Source organism: Caretta caretta, chromosome 1 (genome assembly GCF_965140235.1).
Source record: "Caretta caretta isolate rCarCar2 chromosome 1, rCarCar1.hap1, whole genome shotgun sequence".
Lineage (NCBI taxonomy): Eukaryota > Metazoa > Chordata > Testudines > Cheloniidae > Caretta > Caretta caretta.
This window is the reverse complement of record NC_134206.1, coordinates 162,098,595-162,120,903: the sequence shown is the minus strand read 5'-3', so window position 1 is coordinate 162,120,903 and position 22,309 is coordinate 162,098,595. Positions and strand designations below refer to the sequence as shown.

Here is a 22,309-nt window from a genome sequence, read left to right as displayed (position 1 = left end):
GTGGCCAATTCCAGGTGCCCCAGAGGGAATGAACAGAACAAACAATCATCAAGTGATCCATCCACTGTCACCCATTCCCAGCTTCTGGCAAACAGAGGCTAAGGACACCATCCCTGCCCATCCTGGCTAATAGCCATTGATGGACCTATCCTCCATGAATTTATCTAGTTCTTTTCTGAACCCTGTTATAGTCTTGGCCTTCACAACATCCTCTGGCAGAGTTCCACAGGTTGACTGTGTGTTGTGTGAAGAAATACTTCCTTTGGTTTGTTTTAAACCTGCTGCCTAGTAATTTCATTGGGTGACCCCTAGTTCTTGTGTTATGAGAAGGAGTAAATAGCACTTCCTTATTTACTCTCTCTACACCAGTCATGATTTTATAGACCTCTATCATATCCCCCCTTAGTCATCTCTTTTCTAAGATGAAAAGTCCCAATCTTATTAATCTCTCTTCATATGGAAGCCGTTCCATACCCCTAATCATTTTTGTTGCACTTTTCTGAACCCTTTCCAATTCCAATATATCTTTTTTGAGATGGGGTGACCACATCTGCACGCAGTATGCAAGATATGGGAGTACTATGGATTTATATAGAGGCAATATGGTATTTTCTGTCTTATTATCTATCCCTTTCTTAATGATTCCCAACATTCTGTTCGCTTTTTTGACTGCCACTACACATTGAGTGGATGTTTTCAGAGAACTATCCACAATGACTCCAAGATCTCTTTCTTGAGTGTTAACAGTTAATTTAGACCCCATCATTTTATATGTATAATTGGGATTATGTTTTCCAATGTGCATTACTTTGCATTTATCAACAGTGAATTTCATTTGCCATCTTTTTGCCCAGTCACCCAGTTTTGAGAGATCCTTTTGTAGCTCTTCACAATCTGCCTGGTCCTTAACTATCTTGAGTAGTTTTGTATCATCTGCAAATTTTACCACCTTACTGTTTACCCCTTTTTCCAGATAATTTATGAATATAATGAATAGGACTGGTCCCAGTACAGACCCCTGAGGGACACCGCTATTTACCTCTCTCAATTCTGAAAACTGACCAATTATATGTCTCTTTTAACCAGGTACCAATCCATTAGAGGACCTTCCCTCTCATCCCATGACAGCTTACTTTGCTTAAGAACCTTTGGTGAGGGACCTTGTCAAAGCCTTTCTGAAAATCTAAGTACACTATATCCACTGGATCCCCCTTGTCCACATGCTTCTTGACCCCCCTCAAAGAATCTAGTAGATTGGTGAGGCGTGATTACCCTTCACAGAAACCATGTTGACTCTTCCCCAATGAATTATGTTCATCTATATGTCTGACAATATTGTTCTTTACTATAGTTTCAACCAGTTTGCTCAGTACTGAAGTCAGGCCTGTAATTGCTGGGATCACCTCTTGAGCCCTTCTTAAAAAATGGCGTCACATTAGCTATCTTCCAGTCATTTGGTACAGAAGCTGATTTAAATGATAGGGTACAGATTACAGTTAGTAGTTCTGCAATTTCACATTTGAGTTCCTTCAGAACTCTTGGGTGAATACCATCTGGTCCTGGTGACTTGTTACTGTTTAATTTATCAAATTGTTCCAAAACCTTCTCCAATGACACCTCAATCTGGGACAGTTCCTCAGATTTGTCACCTAAAAAGAATGGCTCAGGTTTGGGAATCTCCCTCACATCCTCTGCTGTGAAGACCGAGGCAAAGAATTCATTTAGTTTCTCTGCAATGGCCTTATCATTCTTGAGTGCTCCTTTAGCATCTCGATTGTTCAGTGGCCCCACTGGTTGTTTAGCAGGCTTCCTGCTTCTGATGTACTTAAAAAGTTTTTTGCTATTACTTTTTGAGTCCTTGGCTAGCTGTTCTTTAAATTCTTTTTTGGCCTTTCTAATGATATTTTTACACTTAATTTGCCAGAGTTTATGCTCCTTTCTATTTTCCTCACTAGGATTTAACTTCCACTTTTTAAAGGATGCCATTTTGCCTCTCACTGCTTCTTTTACTTAGTTGTTTAGACACGGTGACACTTTTTTAGTTTTCTTATGTTTTTTAATTTGGGGTATACATTGAAGTTGAGCCTCTATTATGGTGTCTTTAAAAAGCTTCCATGCAGCTTGCAGAGATTTCACTTTTGGCGCTGTACCTTTTAATTTCTGTTTAACTAACTTCCTCATTTTTGTGTAGTCCCCCTTTCTGAAATTAAATGCTAAAGTGTTGGGCTGCTGTGGTGTTTTTCCCGCCACAGGGATGTTAAATTTAATTATATCATGGTCACTATTACCAAGCAGTCCAGCTATATGTACCTCTTGGACCAGATCCTGTGCTCCACTTTGGACTAAATCAAGAATTGCCTCTCCTCTTTTGGGTTCCAGGACCAGCTGCTATTGTACTGTAATGATACAGTATGTGTTAATAGCAAGATTCTGTGATAGTTCAACAAACTTTAATATAGTAGTAAGATGTAGGCTGGGATTTCTCATATGATGATGAAAAAAGAATTTCTGGATCACAACCTTCTCCCAGTTCTAGACTTCATTTTCATGTTTGGCCACAAAGTCATCAAAAAATTTGGCACAGTTTACAATCTCCACTCAAGAGAAGCTCAGGACAGGAACAAGAGAGGTACTGTAGGGCAGAATTCAGGTGTATTAACAGAACTGTGTGGATTTGTCCCTCATTTGCATGATTGCTAAAATTCATAAATAAAAAAAATTTAAACCGAATATTTTAAAATATTTAAACCATTTAGGAAGAAGATCTAATAGGCATCTCGATCACTACAAATGCAAATACAGACTACAGTGTAAATCTGAATTGCCATGCTAGGCCAAGCTTATTTTATTACATACATTCTGCATTCTAAGTACTAATAAGTTCATAATGTAAACATTAAGCATACAGAGTTAAAATTCAAGGCCACAATATTTTTGATTGTCCCTTTTTTGTGTCTTTGGTTGGCCGAGATCAACTCGTAGTGTATAAATGCATAAGTTATATAATTATTATATAAAAAGGAAAAAAATAACATTGACTTGTATACTTCATTCTGACAAACGCACAGCGTTCGCGACTCGAAAAAGAAAAACTGGCGCCCGCCTAACAAAAATACTTACATGATATCTGATTTTGGCAGTCGGGGGTTGTCTCTTACCTTAAACCAGTAGAAAACAAGCTCCCTTAATAATGATGAGGTCCTAAATGTTACTTTTAAATATCAGACAATTCCAGTTTTCCCTTTTTTAAAGAGATGCATATTCTGATTTCTGAATTCTACTGCTTTTCCCTTTCTCCACTTTAAAAAAAAAATCAAGTCTATTCCTTCTATAATACTGGGAATGGTATAATACTGATCAAAATATTTCTCAAGTCCAAACAAGTAATTCTTTATAGTCCCAACACTACCAAGTTTTCAGTCTCTTCAGTATCTACTGGTAAAGAAGTTTCTTTTCTCCCATTCTCGTCTTCGTCCTCCTCTTCCTCCTTTCTACTTCCTGTATCAGATGCAGGCTCTTGATCTACAATCATACTCTTGCCTTTCAGTACATTCTCAATTCCAATGTTTGGCTCAGGGTTCCTGTAGTATTGTCACGGAATCTTAAAGCTTGGGTTGTCTTCACAGTTTGAAATAGCTGATACCTTTACAATGAATGGAATGCCTTTTGAGTTTAACCAAAACCAACGCTGTTGTATTCCAAATCAACTTCCATATTCAACCAGTCTTTTTGATATGTTTTCATTTTTTTAAATACAGGTGGTTTTTTTGGTTTGGGTTTTTTTTTGTTTGTTTTATTTTTTGTTTTTAATGAATGCATATACTGTATGTTAGGTCACTATAGAATGATCCTTATATTGCTGTAGTATAGTCCCAGTTTGCATTAGCAAGATATCAAACTTTACACAGAAGCTTATCAAATTTTTAAGACCACTTTCTTTTGTAGGTTGTCCTTATCATTTCATGCTTTTACCTACAACAGTCTTTTGTTGTTTGGTCCACAGATTCGATGCCCATATACATTACATTTTAGCATCTTTATACTTCTTGAATACTTTCCCTACTACAAAGCGTCTTTTTGACATTTCCCCCCAGTCAAACTTTTTCATGTCACTTTTAATTCATGTTCTCCAAGATAGTTCATCATAATTAATTGGGTACTATATTCCATGGAGAAGTGTCTCTTATTTTTTTCCCCCTTAGTAGTAGGTGCCAAGGTGAGAAGGCATATGGGTGGCTGGAAGCCTCGTATTAGGGTAGATGCTTCCAGTTGGTGAATTCCAGTATGTAGAAGGGGCAGCAAAAAAGCTGGAGGAAGTTACGGGTAAAGCAGGAGGATGGGGAGCTACAAAGTTCATCTTCTGAGGGTGTGCATGGTAGGGGCTCATGTAGGGTAGGTCTGTTGGATACTTATACATGGATGACTCTGGAGGATGAGGCTGGAGGGCCTGAGCTATTCCATGGAAGTCAAACTTGTAGGCATAACGCTTACCATGGACTTTAGTCATAATATTTTTGTCATAGTAATAACGGAGTGCACGACTGAGTTTGTCATAGTTCATGTTGGGTTTGCTTTTCCTTTCTCCCCAGCGCCGGGCTACTTCATCAGGGTCAGTCATCTTGAACTCTCCATTGGTGCCCTCCCAGGTAATGCAGTTGGAATTGGAGCTATCAGACAGGAGTTCCAGCAGAAACTGCCACAGTTGTATCTGTCCACTCCCTATGGTTGGGGGGTGAAAAAGTGAAGAACCAATGACTAACAACATCAGGACATCAACACTTCCCGACTTTCACATATGAAATCCAAGTGCATTTTCACTACAGAGCCCTAATTAGGAAATGTTGCAACCTCTGCGCCTGTCTCCCAGCCTAACTAATGTCTCTCTCTCAAAAAAAAAAAATCGGCACAGCAGGGGCCATAATTTAAAGTATTTTTTCCCTATTTTGAAAGGCAAAATGCCATTATGTGCATATTTAATAATTACCTCATGTCATTTACTTTGGAAAATTGACGGTGAAATAATACAACACAGATATAGGAAACTAATACCTAAAGTTCAGGACAAACAGCTTTCACTTGCATAATAATTCCCACAATATCATTTTGCAACTACATTTTCTCCATTATGGAATAAACCTACACAAAATGGAGAAGTTTAGAGAAAGCTGGATCTTTTCCAAACCATATCGCTCATTTCCAATAGTTAGGGAAATTGAGAATGGAAACTCATTAGATTGCTGCTGCATTGCATCTGTCTGCCTTGCAGAGCATTTGAGAAAGAAATTAAAAGGTCTATAAAGTGAGTTCTTGTAATTGTTCTCTGTCAAACAGGAGTGAAAGCGACTGCTGAAGTTATGATTCCAAGCACTGGTATTTCTCCCTTCTTTGGAAATTAAATCTTAAAGAGAAAGAATTTGTGTTGTTGTTGACAACTTTGCAGTAGGGCTCTACACAACATCATAAAGCTAAAACACAACCCTTTTAAACAGTTGGCAGTAGGGTTAGATGGGTCCTGCCACCGATATGCATGTAAAAAAGTAGTATTTTATGACAAAGCAGAACTGACACTCTGTAACAGCGTTCAGTGCTCTGTATATTGCAGTCGCAATGGCAGCAGAATTTGCCAGACAGAGTTTTGGTGCTAACGTCTAAGTACTCTATATCTCTGTCCAAAGATTAGATTTTTTTTTTAAAAAGCAGATATATGGGTCTAATAAATGAGCATTTCTTTAGAAAGTTTATAAGGGTGGACTATCATATCAGTCTAAAGTCACATCTGAAATATATTAGCAGTTTATACTTCAGTGCAACTGAAACTTTTATTCCTTTAAATGATATTTATGCAAACTGTTCTTAATGAATTTCTTCTGGTCCATTAACATGATTAAATAAACAAACAAACAAACAAAAGAATCCGTGGTATGAGCAAAGCACGCACTTTTAATACATGAAATATAACTAGAGGATTAGAGTTGGAAAATCAATAAACAGTCCAGCACTGGACAAAACACAAATTTCTGAATAAACAATCCGACATATGTTTTAATATAAACACTTGCCTTCCAAATGTAATATATAGTCATAGGAAAATAAATGGTTTCTGTCAATTTCCTTTTAATGAGAGAGTAATTTCACCATTTTATAAATACACAAAACTTGTTAAAGTGCAGGAATAATAGTTTATAGAAATTCCATACCCGTGGCTCTCCCCAAATGTTAACATGTATCTCTATCCAGGACATATCACATTAGCTCTTTTCACAATGCCATAGGCACAAGGCTAGCAAAAGTTGATGCTATATGTGCTACGCTGGGATTTGCAAAGGAGTTTAAGGGAGTTAGATGCCCAATTTCCAATGAATCATAATGGGATTTGGACACCTAACTCCCTTAGCCCTCTTGAAAACAGCTGTAATTCTCATTTGGTTTTTTATGGCATACAAAAATCTTTATCTTAAAATGCAAACTAAACTATAACTTTGTTTGATGTAACTATACCATACAGCTAAATGACAGGGAAAAAGAGCCGTTAGTGTTGAAATACTCCTAACCTAAACAGGTCACAACAATATCATCAAAAGAATCATCATGATGATTTGATCATTCTTACAGAACAAAATCTTACTAACAATAGAAAAAGGGAGTAGAGAGAAAGGAGCATTCTACCCTTTGGCTGCTAAAGCAGGGGTAACAGTATTTGGCATATGCATTGCTAGTCTGTTGGACCAGATTTTGTTCTCAGTTATATTGTTGTAAAACCAGACGGACTATAGTAGAATCAGATGAACAGTTAAATCAGTCTGGTCCATAGTATATCAATAACAGTTTCCCAGGAAGCTCCCTGACCTTCTCCCCATCCCGCCGCCCTCGCCTTTTAACATTATAGGCCATAGTTCGGGTTGCGTTCAATAAGATATTCCTGGATGGAATTCCATATTTAAACAACATCTTCTGATTTTTCTTGGAACTATAGCCTTGGGAGAATGTCTTTGAGACTTCTAACCCAGTTGTTTCTTTCCAGAGGGGATTCTGCTTTCCCATTTGCTCCCATTTTACTGCTTGTCAATTCATAAAGTTGTCTGTTTAAAAGTCTCTTGTATTTGTCTAGTCTAGTACGCGGCATCATTTCTGCAAATAAATAAAATTGGTGTCAAAAAGAAAAGCTCACTTTAGTGATTTTACTTGTAATATGAAACCAATATTTTCATAGCTGAGGACATCCTGGGCCAGATCCTCAGTGAGGGTAAACTGGATGTTAAGCTTCACCAGCTGAGGATCTGGCCCCCTGTATAGAACATTTGAATGAAATGAACTGCCGTTATTTAATAATTTGAATAGCATTTTTTATGGATTAAATATATTTCTAATAATGAAAAACACAGTTTGACTATGTGGACAGGGCCTAGGTCACTGGAGAAATCTGTCACGTTACACACTGGCCAAATATTCACTGCTCTCTCTTCCTTTCTAATCTAATAATGGGACTAATTTTACTTGCCTTGTTCTCTTTGGATGAAATTCAACCCTGTGCAATGGGCCACTGCAAGTCCAATGCACTGCTTAAATCCCACTTAAGCTCTCAAAATAAGGCTTAAGTACTGCATATGCCTTGCACTGACCCTCTTTAAATTCACTAAAACTACTCATATGATTACAAATCATGCAATCCACTAGCTGCCATCAGACTCCAGTGATTAATTCCTATTGATTTCACTGCATTCGGAACCTTGCCTTCAATCTAAAACAAGTGATAGAGATAAAATGTGAAATTTGAAGAAAAATCATCCCTCGGGCAGCAAAACTCCTTCTCACCTGGATTTGCAAGACGGCTGCTGGTTGGTCCAAGAATCTGATAGGGATCTACAAAAATATGGACAAAAGAAATGAATTAAAAGGTTGTAACTACATAAAATCATTTTTGAAATTCCGATCTTATTACAAAAGAGGCAAGAAACCCTACTTCAGAGTCTTGTTAAGTTGCAATACTCTGCATTTGTTTGCCAACAAAAGGACTATTAAAAACTGAAAAAAGTGAAATTATCACCCAGTTGTATTAAAATGATAATTGATTTACTTAAGAAAATGATTTAATTATTAAATAAATTAAAATTATTTAACTCCCTGCTACAGCATGGGAACAAATCTACACAGACACACCCCTAGAGCCCCGACCAGGGGTATTTTATCTGCTACCCGAGATCCATAAACCTGGAAACCCTGGACACCCCATCATCTCAGGCATCAGCACTCTTACAGCAGGATTATCTGGCTATTTGGACTCTCTCCTCAGACCCCACACTACCAGCACTCCTAGCTATCTTCAAGACACCACCGATTTCCTGAGGAAACTACAATGCATTGGTGATCTTCCTGAAAACACCATCCTGGCCACCATGGATGTAGAAGCTCTTTACACCAATATTCCACAAGAGGATGGACTACAAGCTGTTAAGAACAGTATCTCTGATGAGGCCACAGCACACCTGGTGGCTGAGCTCTGTGACTTTGTCCTCACCCACAACCATTTCAGATTTGGGGATGACTTATACCTTCAAGTCAGTGGCACTGCTATGGATACCAGCATGGCCCCCCAGTATGCCAACATTTTAATGACTGACTTAGAACAACGCTTCCTCAGCTCTCGTCCCCTAGCACCTCTCCTCTACTTGCGCTACATTGATGACATCTTCATCATATGGATGCACAAGAAGGAGGCCCTTGAAGAATTCCACCCTGGTTTCAACAATTTCCGCCCCACCATCAACCTCAGCCTGGGCCAGTCCACACAAGAGATCCACTTCCTAAACCCTACAGTGCTAATAAGTGATGGTCACATAAACACCACCCTATACTGGAAACCTATTGACCACTATACTTTCCTACATGCCTCCAGTTTCCATCCAGGACACATCACCAGATCCATTGTCTACATCCAAGCCCTAAGATACAACTGAATTTGCTCCAATCCCTCAGACAGAGACAAACAAGATCTTTATCAATCATTATTAAAACTACAATACCCACCTGGGGAAGTGAGGAAACAGATTGACAGAGCGAGACAGGTACCCAGAAATCACCTACTACAGGACAGGCCCAACAAGGAAAACAACAGAACACCACTGGCCATCCCGTACAGCCCCCAGCTAAAACCTCTCCAGCACATTATCAACGATCTACAACTTATCCTGGAAAACGATCTCTCATTCTCACAGACCTTGGGAGGCAGGCCAGTTCTCGCTTACAGACAGCCCCCCAACCCGAAGCAAATACTCACCAGCACCTATACACCACATCACAGAAACACTAACTCAGGAACCAATCCCTGTAGCAAACCTCGTTGCCTACTCTGTCCTCATATCTACTCTAGCGACACCATCAGAGGACCCAACCACATCAGCCACACCATCAGAGGCTCATTCACCTGCATGTCTACGAATGTTATACATGCCATCATGTGCCAGCAATGCCCCTCTGCCATGTACATTGGCCAAACCGGACAGTCCCTACGTAAAAGAATAAATGGACACAAATCGGACATCAGGAAAGGTAACATACAAAAGCCAGTAGGAGAACACTTCAATCTTCCTGGACATTCTCTAACAGATTTGAAAGTAGCTATACTTGAACAAAAAAACTTCAGAAACAGACTTCAAAGAGAAACAGCAGAACTACAATTCATTTGCAATTTAACACCATTAATTTGGACTTGAATAGGGACTGGGAGTGGCTGGCTCATTACAAAAGTACCTTTGCCTCTCCTGGAATTGACACCTCCTCATCTGTTATTGGGAGTGGACTACATCCACCCTGATCGAATTGGCCCTGTCAGCACTGGTTCTCCACTGTGAGGTAACTCCCTTCTCTTCATGTGTCATTATATAATGCCTGCATTCGTCATTTTCAGTCCATGTATCTGAAGAAGTGGTGTTTTACCCATGAAAGCTTATGCCCAAATAAATCTGTTAGTCTTCAAGGTGCCACCAGACTCCTTGTTGTTTTCTTGTGTTCTGAGTTCATTTTAATGAAAAGTGTTTTTAGAATAAATTCAAAATGGCAAAAACAAAGGACCAGATTTACAAAACATGATCTGGATTGAGTGCACACAAATATGCATGCACACCTCTTTGCACATATAACTGTCACAGATACATACACAAATGCTCAGTCTACCCTAAGGACCTGCAAACTGTGTGGTATCACATGAGATCTCCCTACCCAAGTCCAGTAGTTAAAGTACACTGAAACAGGAAGGCACCAGCCAAGGAGAAGGAAGAGCTGTTGAGGGAGTGCTGCTTATCCAAAGCAAGGAGAGGAAGGCGAGTCCCCTTCTAGATTTAGCAGAAAAGGAGGAGTTGCCCCCTTCCCATCCTTCCTTACTTTACATCAGTGACACTCAGACTGTGCGAGCTGCAAGTGGCTCTTTAATGTGTCTCCTGCGGCTCTCTGCAGCACATGATATTAACACACTCTGTGGTTTAATCATTAACCAATCAGGATGCTTTTACTGTGTTATTAGCCAATTGTAGCTCATAAGATAATAATACTTGGTCAGTCATTTTGCTGTGAGAATAATAGATGTGATGCTGTCTAGCAGTTGCTAGCTCAGATCAGAGCCATAGGCCAATTCACTTTTGTGTGAATCTCAAAGAAATGTTATGTGGGCTTCTAGGCATAGGCCAATTCACTTGTTAGGATAGAACAAAGGGGGTTGTTATCACTTACATTTACATAGCATATGCCACGGTAATTACATTTGCTTTAAATTAATGAAAACCAGTGAAATGCTAATTTCGAGAAAACCTGGATTTGTGCTGGAAATGGCCCACCTTGATTTTCATACACATTGTAAGGAGAGTGGTCACTTTGGATAAGCTATTACCAGCAGGAGAGTGAATTTGTGTGTGTGGTTTTTGGAAAAAAAGGGGGGGGGTGAGAAAACCTGGATTTGTGCTGGAAATGGCCCACCTTTATAATCATACACATTGTAAAGAGAGTGGTCACTTTGGATGGGCTATTACCAGCAGGAGAGTGAGTTTGTGTGTGTGTGTGGGGGGGGGGGGGGGGGGGGGGGGGGCGGAAGGTGAGAAAACCTGGATTTGTGCTGGAAATGGCCCAACTTGATTATCATACACATTGTAAGGAGAGTGATCACTTTAGATAAGCTATTACCAGCAGGAGAGTGGGGTGGGAGGAGGTATTGTTTCATGGTCTCTGTGTATATAATGTCTTCTGCAGTTTCCACAGTATGCATCCGATGAAGTGAGCTGTAGCTCACGAAAGCTCATGCTCAAATAAATTGGTTAGTCTCTAAGGTGCCACAAGTACTCCTTTTCTTTTTGAAATCTAATGTTATTGTCTTCACTTATCTATAACCAGTTCTTGGCTATTACATAACATATATCTCATGTGTCCCCTATAATTAGATAAACTTAGATGTAAGTGTGTGTCGATGTTAAATGTTTGATGTGAACCTCATGAAAACTAATGAAAGAATGTTATTTGCTGTTGCTCCTCAAAGAAACATTGGATTTGTTAATGAAGGACTTAATGGATGTAAATGAAGAAGCTTGTTCACTTCAAAGCCAGGGCCATTAAGTAACAATGGGAATTCACAAAAAGAAAAGGAGTACTTGTGGCACCTTAGAGACTAATGAATCCGATGAAGTGAGCTGTAGCTCACGAAAGCTTATGCTCAAATAAATTGGTTAGTCTCTAAGCCCTGGTCTACACTAGGACTTTAGATCGAATTTAGCAGCGTTAAATCGATTTAAACCTGCACCCGTCCACACAATGAAGCCCTTTATTTCGACTTAAAGGGCTCTTAAAATCGATTTCCTTACTCCACCCCTGACAAGTGGATTAGCGCTTAAATCGACGTTGCCGGCTCGAATTTGGGGTACTGTGGACACAATTCGATGGTATTGGCCTCCGGGAGCTATCCCAGAGTGCTCCATTCTGACCGCTCTGGACAGCGCTCTCAACTCAGATGCACTGGCCAGGTAGACAGGAAAAGAACCGCGAACTTTTGAATCTCATTTCCTGTTTGGCCAGCGTGGCAAGCTGCAGGTGACCATGCAGAGCTCATCAGCAGAGGTGACCATGATGGAGTCCCAGAATCGCAAAAGAGCTCCAGCATGGACTGAACGGGAGGTACGGGATCTGATCGCTGTTTGGGGAGAGGAATCCGTGCTATCAGAACTCCGTTCCAGTTTTCGAAATGCCAAAACCTTTCTGAAAATCTCCCAGGGCATGAAGGACAGAGGCCATAACAGGGACCCGAAGCAGTGCCGCGTGAAACTGAAGGAGCTGAGGCAAGCCTACCAGAAAACCAGAGAGGCGAACGGCCGCTCTGGGTCAGAGCCCCAAACATGCCGCTTCTATGATGAGCTGCATGCCATTTTAGGGGGTTCAGCCACCACTACCCCAGCCGTGTTGTTTGACTCCTTCAATGGAGATGGAGGCAATACAGAAGTAGGTTTTGGGGACGAAGAAGATGATGAGGAGGAGGTTGTAGATAGCTCACAGCAAGCAAGCGGAGAAACCGGTTTTCCCGACAGCCAGGAACTGTTTCTCACCCTAGACCTGGAGCCAGTACCCCCCGAACCCACCCAAGGCTGCCTCCTGGACTCAGCAGGCGGAGAAGGGACCTCTGGTGAGTGTACCTTTTAAAATGCTATACATGGTTTAAAAGCAAGCATGTGAAAGGATTACTTTGCCCTGGCATTTGCGGTTCTGCCTTTGCAAAAGGTTTCTGGGGAGGGCAGCCTTATTTCGTCCTTCATGGTAGGACACTTTACCACTCCAGGCCAGCAACACGTACTGGGGAATCACTGTAGAACAAAGCATTGCAGTGTATGTTTGCTGGCATTCAACCAAAATCCGTTCACGCGGTGGGAGGAGGCAAAATGCGACCTTGTAACGAAAGCACATGTGCTATGTATGTAATGTTAACTTTCAAGGTTTACCCTGAAAGAGTGTAGCCACTGTTTTATAAAATGTGTCTTTTTAAATACCGCTGTCCCTTTTTTTTTCTCCACCAGCTGCATGTGTTTCAATGATCACAGGATCTTCTCCTTCCCAGAGGCTAGTGAAGCTTAGAAAGAAAAAAAAACGCACTCGCGATGAAATGTTCTCCGAGCTCATGCTGTCCTCCCACACTGACAGAGCACAGACGAATGCGTGGAGGCAAATAATGTCAGAGTGCAGGAAAGCACAAAATGACCGGGAGGAGAGGTGGAGGGCTGAAGAGAGTAAGTGGCGGGCTGAAGAGAGTAAGTGGCGGGCTGAAGACAGGGCTGAAGCTCAAAGGTGGCGGCAGCGTGATGAGAGGAGGCAGGATTCAATGCTGAGGCTGCTGCAGGACCAAACCAGTATGCTCCAGTGTATGGTTGAGCTGCAGCAAAGGCAGCTGGAGCACAGACTGCCACTGCAGCCCCTCTGTAACCAACCGCCCTCCTCCCCAAGTTCCATAGCCTCCACACCCAGACGCCCAAGAACACGGTGGGGAGGCCTCCGGCCAACCAGCCACTCCCCCACAGAGGATTGCCCAAAAAAAAGAAGGCTGTCATTCAATAAATTTTAAAGTTGTAAACTTTTAAAGTGCTGTGCTTAAAGTGCTGTGTGGCATTTTCCTTCCCTCCTCCACCACCCCTCCTGGGATACCTTGGTAGTCATCCCCCTATTTGTGTGATGAATGAATAACGAATGCATGACTGTGAAGCAGCAATGACTTTATTGGCTCTGCAAGCAATGATTAAAGGGAGGAGGGGAGGGTGGTTAGCTTACAGGGAAGTAGAGTGAACCAAGGGGCGGGGGGGTTCATCAAGGAGAAACAAACAGAACTTTTACACCGTAGCCTGGCCAGTCATGAAACTGTTTTTCAAAGCTTCTCTGATGCGTACCGCGCCCTCCTGTGCTCTTCTAACCGCCCTGGTGTCTGGCTGCGCGTAACCAGCAGCCAGGCGATTTGCCTCAACCTCCCACCCCGCCATAAACGTCTCCCCCTTACTCTCACAGATATTGTGGAGCACACAGCAAGCAGTAATAACAGTGGGAATATTGGTTTCGCTGAGGTCTAAGCGAGTCAATAAACTGCGCCAGCGCGCCTTTAAACGTCCAAATGCACATTCTACCACCATTCTGCACTTGCTCAGCCTGTAGTTGAACAGCTCCTGACCACTGTCCAGGCTGCCTGTGTACGGCTTCATGAGCCATGGCATTAAGGGGTAGGCTGGGTCCCCAAGGATACATATAGGCATTTCAACATCCCCAACAGTTATTTTCTGGTCTGGGAATAAAGTCCCTTCCTGCAGCTTTTGAAACAGACCAGAGTTCCTGAAGATGCGAGCATCATGCACCTTTCCCGGCCATCCCACGTTGATGTTGGTGAAACGTCCCTTGTGATCCACCAGAGCTTGCAGCACTATTGAAAAGTACCCCTTGCGGTTTATGTACTCGGCGGCTTGGTGCTCCGGTGCCAAGATAGGGATATGGGTTCCATCTATAGCCCCACCACAGTTAGGGAATCCCATTGCAGCAAAGCCATCCACTATGACCTGCACATTTCCCAGGGTCACTACCCTTGATATCAGCAGATCTTTGATTGCGTGGGCTACTTGCATCACAGCAGCCCCCACAGTAGATTTGCCCACTCCAAATTGATTCCCAACTGACCGGTAGCTGTCTGGCGTTGCAAGCTTCCACAGGGCTATCGCCACTCGCTTCTCAACTGTGAGGGCTGCTCTCATCTTGGTATTCATGCGCTTCAGGACAGGGGAAAGCAAGTCACAAAGTTCCATGAAAGTGCCCTTACGCATGCGAAAGTTTCGTAGCCACTGGGAATCGTCCCAGACCTGCAACACTATGCGGTCCCACCAGTCTGTGCTTGTTTCCCGAGCCCAGAATCGGCGTTCCACAGCATGAACCTGCCCCATTAGCACCATGATGCATGCATTGTCAGGGCCCATGCTTTCAGAGAAATCTGTGTCCATGTCCTGATCACTCACGGGACCGCGCTGACGTCGCCTCCTCGCCCGGTATCGCGTTGCCATGTTTTGGTGCTGCATATACTGCTGAATAATGCGTGTGGTGGTTAATGTGCTCCTAATTGCCAAAGTGAGCTGAGCGGGCTCCATGCTTGCCGTGGTATGGCGTCCGCACAGAAAAAAGGCGCGGAACGATTGTCTGCCGTTGCTCTGACGGAGGGAGGGGCGACTGACGACACGGCTTACAGGGTTGGCTTCAGGGAGCTAAAATCAACAAAGGGGGTGCCTGTACATCAAGGAGTATTTCAGGCAGGACTGCACGGAGGGTTCCAATAAGAAATGGTGCACCTAAGTTATCGTTGTTATTGGAACAAGGAGGTTAGCCTGGCCTCTGATTGATACATGGCTAGATTTACCTCGCTGCACCTTCTCTGTGAGTGACTGCAGTGTGACCTAGAGGAATGAGTCCCCTAGACAGGGGAGGAGGCAAATGAGTACAAAACAAATCTGGTCTATTTCTTGTTTTGACCCACTCCATCTATCTTTTACATCTTTGGCTGGCAGCAGACGGTGCAGAAGGACTGCATGCCATCCACATCTCATGGCTGCTTGGCAGAAGATGGTACAGTACGCCTGCTAGCCATCCCCATCTCTTGCCTGCCTGGCAGAAGATGGTGCAATACGACTGCTAGCAATCCTCATCTCTTGCCTGCCTGGCAGAAGATGGTACAGTACGACTGCTAGCAGTCCGTATCGCCTGCCTGCTCACCATAAGACGGTTCAATAGGACTGACTGCAGGACTAAAGAGAATGACCTGGTCAAGTCACTCCAAATTTAGTCCCTGCGCCCATGTCTGCCCAGGCGCTCCCAGCCGACGCGGCCAGGAGCACCTCGGACACGATGAGGACGACTACCAATCGTATTGCACCGTCTGCTGCCAGAAGGCAAGGGGTTGCTGCTACTGTGCAGCAAAGCCGTACCGCGTCTGCCAGCACCCAGGAGACATAGGGTGACGGTTACCTGAGCGGGCTCCATGCTTGCTGTGGTATGGCGTCTGCACAGGTAACTCAGGAAAAAAGGCGCGAAATGATTGTCTGCCCTTGCTTTCACGGAGGGAGGGAGGGAACGGGGGCCTGACGACACGTACCCAGAACCACCCGCGACAATGTTTTAGCCCCATCAGAGCGCTCCATTGTGACTGCTCTGGACAGCACTCTCAGATGCCCGATTGTTTGCCATTGCTCTGACGCTGGGAGGGGCGCTTACAGGGTTGGCTTCAGGGAGCTAAAATCAACAAAGGGGGTGGCTTTACATCAAGGAGTATTTCAGGCAGGACTTCACAGAGGGTTCCAATAAGAAATGGTGCACCTAAGTTATTGTCCTTATTGGAGCAAGAAGGTTAGCCTGGCCTCTGATTGATACATGGCTAGATTTACCTCGCTGCACCTTGACTGCAGTGTGATCTAGAAGAATGAGTCCCCTAGACAGGGGAGGGGGGGGAAGCAAATGAGTACAAAACAAATCTGGTCTATTTCTTGTTTTGACCCACTCCATCTATCTTTTACATCTTTGGCTGGCAGCAGACGGACTGCATGCCATCCACATCTCATGACTGCTCGGCAGAAGATGGTACAGCACGACTGCTAGCAGTCCGTATCGCCTGCCCGCTCACCATAAGACGGTTCAATAGGACTGACTGCAGGACTAAAGAGAATGACCTGGTCAAGTCACTCCAAATTTAGTCCCTGTGCCCATGTCTGCCCAGGCGCTCCTGATCGACCTCACAGAGGCGACCAGGAGCACCTCAGACATGACGATGACGGCTACCAGTCGTACTGTACCGTCTGCTGCCACAAGGCAAGGGGTTGCTGCTACTGTGTAGCAATGCCGTACCGCGTCTGCCAGCACCCAGGAGACATAGGGTGACGGTTACCTGAGCGGGCTCCATGCTTGCCATGGTATGGCGTCTGCACAGGTAACTCAGGAAAAAAGGCGCGAAATGATTGTCTGCCCTTGCTTTCACGGGGGGAGGGAGGGAACGGGAGGCTGACGATATGTACCCAGAACCACCCGCGACAATGTTTTAGCCCCATCAGGCATTGGGATCTCAACCCAGAATTCCAATGGGCAGCGGAGACTGCGGGAACTGTGGGATAGCTACCCACAGTGCAACGCTCCGGAAGTCGACGCTTGCCTCGGTACTGTGGAAGCGCTCCGCCGAGTTAATGCACTTAATGCACTTAGAGCATTTACTGTGGGGACACACACACTCGAATTTATAAAACCGATTTCTAAAAAACCGACTTCTATAAATTCGACCTTATTCCGTAGTGTAGACATACCCTAAGGTGCTACAAGTACTCCTTTTCTTTTTGCGAATACAGACTAACACGGCTATTACTCTGAAATGGGAATTCACAGACTGTCTGCATTATTTATTCTTCCTCTAAGGAAGGACCCACATGGGTGAAGACACCTGTCAATTCGTCTTCTGGGTGAAAGATCTATAAATACTGGTTTAAGGGAATGATCCTGCATCTCTGAACTGTTTTGGATTCTAACAGGGTGGAATACTTAACAAGTGGACAGAGATGCCCAGAATTACACTGGGCAACTCCGAGGAACTTTTGGAAATCTAGCAAATTACTACAACTCTCTTAACATTTTGGACTTACAAGCTTTGACTCACTGGTTAATGAATTTTATCTGCTTTAACCTCTCAATTACTCTCATTTCTTTTCTTAGCTACTAAATCTTTAGTTGGTTTACTAGAGAAACTGGCTTCAGCATTGTCTTTGGTGAGATCCAGACTGCCAATTTGACCTGGGCTAAATGACTGGCCCTTTGGGGTTGGGAGTAACCTAATGTGATGTGGTATTTGGCATACTGACCAGTATCATAAAGTCTAGTTTGTCTGGGTGGCAAGATGCACTGGAGAGCCTCAGAGAACTGTTTGTGACTCTATGGTAAGACTAATATAGTAATACAGAAATGCACATTTGTTACTGTCTTGGTGAAATCTATTATAGAATATACCACCAGTTTGGGGTGTCTGCCCTGTTTTCTGACAGTCTGACTTGAGATTGGCACTCTCAGTTCTGAGCCATTTCAAATAGTGTAACAATATTTACACTAGTTTAAACCTGCATGTGATCCATGTCCCACACTACATATAACAAAGTGACAGATTCTGCTCTAATTGGGCTGTGGCCTCTATTTCTGTGTGACCTAGTTTGTTTCACATCACTCATTTTTGTGCACTATTTTTGAATAAACAAATAGCAGAATTTACGAATGCAAAGCAAAACCTTTAATGTACAAAAATAGCACCCACTAAGTGCTTTTCAAGTACATAGCTGAATGCATGCAATGGAGGTTGGGTTGAATCGCCTATGAAAATTTGATCCATTAAGGAATATCCTATATAAGACCTATGGGTGGGATTTTCAAAGAAGCCAAAGGGAGTTAGGCACCCAGCTCCCATAGCATTTCAATGGCTCTTGCATGGAATTCCTTTAGGCTCCTTTGAAAATCCCAGCTCAAATCAAGAAACAAACAGAAAAGGGATTCTGTTCCACAAATATCAAAGCCAAAACTAGAGGGCAGTAGAAGAGCTTCAAGTCTTTCTCAAGTCCCTGAGTTCTCTGACCACTTGACAGCTGCTCTCAGTTGGCTTCCAGTTTTACAGCCAAGAGAATACTCAGATTGTGTTCTTTATAAATGTAAAATACTAATCATAGCGCACACACAGCAATTAAATGTTCTCAAAAAGTTTACATAAATTACCAATATATTTCTTGAAAGCCTTTGGAGGCACAATTATATTAAACTAAAAAATGCTATTTTGACAAACAGCAATAATAATACTTCTCAAACCACATACATATAAACAGTTCAAGCTAATGGAATGCAGTCATGCACATATTCTTATTTAGCTATAACAAAATCCAGAATAATGAAAAGTCCATTTCAAAAACATAGAATCCGTGTCCATCTGAATCCAGATTATTCTGCAGGTGTACTTCATCTCCCATTTCTATCATTTTGCCATTAGTAAAAGCCATTACTGCTTTTGTGATGTACTTTCTCATTCAAGGGACAATCTAACTTAATACTATGGGTTTCTGTCCCATATAACAAACTAATTGCTTGCCAGCCACAAAACTCTTCTGCCTTTCAAGATTACTTGAACATAATCTGATAAAACTGATACTTTCTCCTGATGGTTACCCAACAGAATGGAAATCCTTCCAACTTTCAGCCCTGTATTTCAGTAGTCCAGGATTTCAAACTCTAGTAGGATTATGTGAGGAATTCCAGTTCTATCTATATTTCTTCTAGATATTGAAATCTTCACTTCTGTACATTTTTCTGATGCTAATACTCCAATCAGCCATTATGAACAGAATTCTTTGAAATCCTTAGATTCCACATTTTTGTACTTGAACTGAATATGTGTGCTTTGCTTAATAGTTCATTGATCCCCTTAAAGGCAACAAGACCCTTGTAAGAATTACTAAAAGGAAGTCACAATGAGCTGTGATAGCATGTTGGCAACTTGGAGGTCCACCACATCCAACTTTCCAGCAAATTGTTAATTTGTTCTCTTGAATCTTTGATTTGTAGGTCATGGGGGTCTCAGTTTGCATTAACGGTATACACAAGACACGAATACACAATTCAGCCACCATGCAGGATGCTACAATGAGCTCAGCCACTATGAGGGGTTCTCTGCTAATTGCTTGCGTCTGCTCTCGCAGTTGGCTATTTGTTGGCAGACTACAGTGCACTTCAGATCACTTTTAAAATATTCCATTTAACCCATATCCAACTTAAATAAAGTTACACACACCTAACTGAGGTCGCTGGTCTTCTGTTTTGGGCACTGTTGATGATGATGGTTGGGTAACTGAAAATAGAAAAATTTATACATTTATCTATTTTTTCTAATTTGAAAATCAGTCACCAAAACTGTCTTACATTGAATGGGCCAAAGTCATCACTGGCATAAGTAGAGACAACTCACTGGACTTCAACAGTTCAGCACTTGGTGATGTCAACTATGAGATTTAAACTGATCTGACCTGATCATGTTCCTATTAAAATAAATGCCAACATGCCTGCGACTTCAATAAGAGCAGGTTTGGGCCCTACAATCAGTACATAGTTGTTACTGATAATTACATCTCGCATAATATTCACATATTTATTGCACTTGTCTGCTAAGACAGTATCAAATATGAGAAATTCTAAAGCAGAAAGTCTTCAGCTTAAGGCAAGTTCTGTCACTGTTTGACCTTTTCCAACACAACATATATCTGTTGGTTTCTGTCAGAGATACTGATGTAGGGTGGAAAAGAAACAATGAATTTCTCCTAAATAACGTACATGTAAAGTTACTTTTTGGAAGGAGCATATACTATATAACTTGCAAAGAAAGGGCTCTGTTCTTCCTTATATGTGACTAACCCATGCAGGGGAGAAGAAAATCTATGAGTTCTAATGATTTACAGATAGTGTTTCTTCTGAATTCTTCCATTGTGGTAGAGGATGGGTGTGAGTGTGGTTTTCCTCTCCCCCAGTAGAAGAAGCTAGTGTTTTGACCACTTTTTCTTTGTGGATCTCATGGCATCCACTGGTGATAAGGGGCTTGCACTATGTTCTCCTTCAAGTTGGGATGGGGAGAATCCAGAGAAGTCCAACTGTGGCCTGCTTCCTCCAACTTCGTGGAGCTAGAATCCCAGATAGTCCCCATGAAGGAGCTTTCTTGCAGTAGACAGGGAAGGGGACCATACCACAGAGGCAAAGGTCCTCCCACCCACGACTCCTCTCTGCATGCAGTCATAGAAGAGAAAATAGGACCCAAAACCTTAAAGAACAAACTTTAGAAGGAATACTCAAATCACTTTTGAAACATTTCAACCACTCAGTAAGTATTAACCTATTTTTTCTGCAGAGTCTACAGTGCTTCTGCTCTATATCTCTGTTTGATTTATTGGTAGAGCTAAGGATTTTACATTGATCCAAACTCTTGTTACTTTTCTTTCTTTGAGTGAGCAATATCAAAAATAGGCCTATTGTAGGCAGATTTTCAAATTTGGGTGCCTAAGTTTAAAACACCCAAATCCTTATTTTAATTCTCAGACCAGTCCTTTGATATCCAAGTACCAGTTTCAGACACCAAATAATAGTTTGAATACCCAAATGCAAATTCTGTGGCATAACATAGGTGCTCAAGTTTGAATTCCATTTCCAGAGGAGATACACCTGACATGAATTGGGCCCCCATGCTGGAAAGTAAGCAGGTGCTTACCTTTTGATTGAGGAGCAGGGTGACTATGACTTGTCCATGCTGACCTTCTGGCTTGTTCATATGATAAATCTGTAGAGATAAATAAACTGTCTCAAATATATACGGCATAAAGTGTGACACATTCTTAGTGGCTAAATCACTGGACCTGGGAAGGTTACTGAAATGAGAAGGATCCCCATTGCCAAGCCCCTGGTCCTTTTAGTCATCTCTCACCCTGACAGCTGCACCCTGGCCTCCCTAACTACCTGCCTCTTTCCTTTCTCCTCTGCAGTCTACTCAACACACCACTGCAAAAAAAATCTTCACCCCACTGCTGTGGTAATGTCTCTTCTCTGGCTTCTTGTCTCCTTCCACCTCACATTCAAATGTATTGTCCTCACGTTCAAGCATCTCCACAACTCTGCCCTTGCCTTTAATCTCCCCGTATCCCCCCCCCCCCGTCCCCCCCACCAACACAATTCCACTGGGATGTAGGCGGGGGGACTGACAGCTCACACTAGAGCCTGGCTGACTGGAGTGGGTTCAAGGATCCATGGAGGTTGGAGGCAGGAGTAAGTGTTAGTTACTTGGGTAAGATCTCCCATCACAGTGCGTCAGATGAAAGTCTCTTCTACCATTCATTGTTTTAAGAAAATGGACTTTGGTCTTTTTACTGCCTTGTTAGTCTGCTGCTGCCACTCCTCGAGATGTGGAAGGCTTGAGAGCTACATATGGTCCCATCCAGTGGGGATATTAGTGGGGACAGTATAGCACTGGTTTTGTTATTATGATATTCCACTAAGTTACTACTAAGACTTTTGATAAACTTCATTTTCTTTTATTTAACGTTATGTAACTTTTTAATAAATAAATTATTTATTCTTATTAATCACAGAGCATTTGGAAGGATTTGCTCTGTAGCTGAGGCAATCACTAGTCCTGATATCCTTTGAACCCAGTGAGGCTGTACTAAATATCCTGTACCTCTGCTATACCCTACATCTCTGCCCTTGTCTGCTACTTTTCACTTTG

The 22,309-nt window shown here is 42.5% G+C and overlaps 2 protein-coding genes across 7 annotated transcripts in view; one reads left to right on the top strand and one right to left on the bottom strand.

Annotated features, from left to right (window-relative positions):
* Positions 1-2,811: 2,811 nt before the first annotated feature.
* ERG (ETS transcription factor ERG) overlaps positions 2,812-22,309 on the bottom strand; it is a 212,730-nt gene continuing 193,232 nt past the window's right edge. For 5 of the 6 annotated variants that reach the window (XM_075132762.1, XM_048866822.2, XM_048866805.2 and 2 more), the window contains 4 exons: positions 21,299-21,367; positions 19,838-19,894; positions 7,813-7,860; positions 2,812-4,719 (listed from right to left, as the gene is read on the bottom strand). In XM_075132762.1, coding sequence (XP_074988863.1) covers positions 4,199-4,719; positions 7,813-7,860; positions 19,838-19,894; positions 21,299-21,367 — 695 coding nt within the window. In that variant the 3' untranslated portion in view covers positions 2,812-4,198. Of the gene's footprint in view, positions 4,720-5,920; positions 7,129-7,812; positions 7,861-19,837; positions 19,895-21,298; positions 21,368-22,309 lie in introns of those variants that run through there. The other variant, XM_048866831.2, reaches the window with a different exon arrangement.
* Positions 11,707-19,521, top strand: LOC142071003 (uncharacterized). The gene is made up of 4 exons (XM_075125136.1): positions 11,707-12,652; positions 13,041-13,463; positions 17,731-17,783; positions 19,459-19,521. Exons 1-4 carry the CDS (start codon positions 12,073-12,075, stop codon positions 19,519-19,521), a joined length of 1,119 nt encoding a protein of 372 aa, XP_074981237.1. The 5' UTR covers positions 11,707-12,072.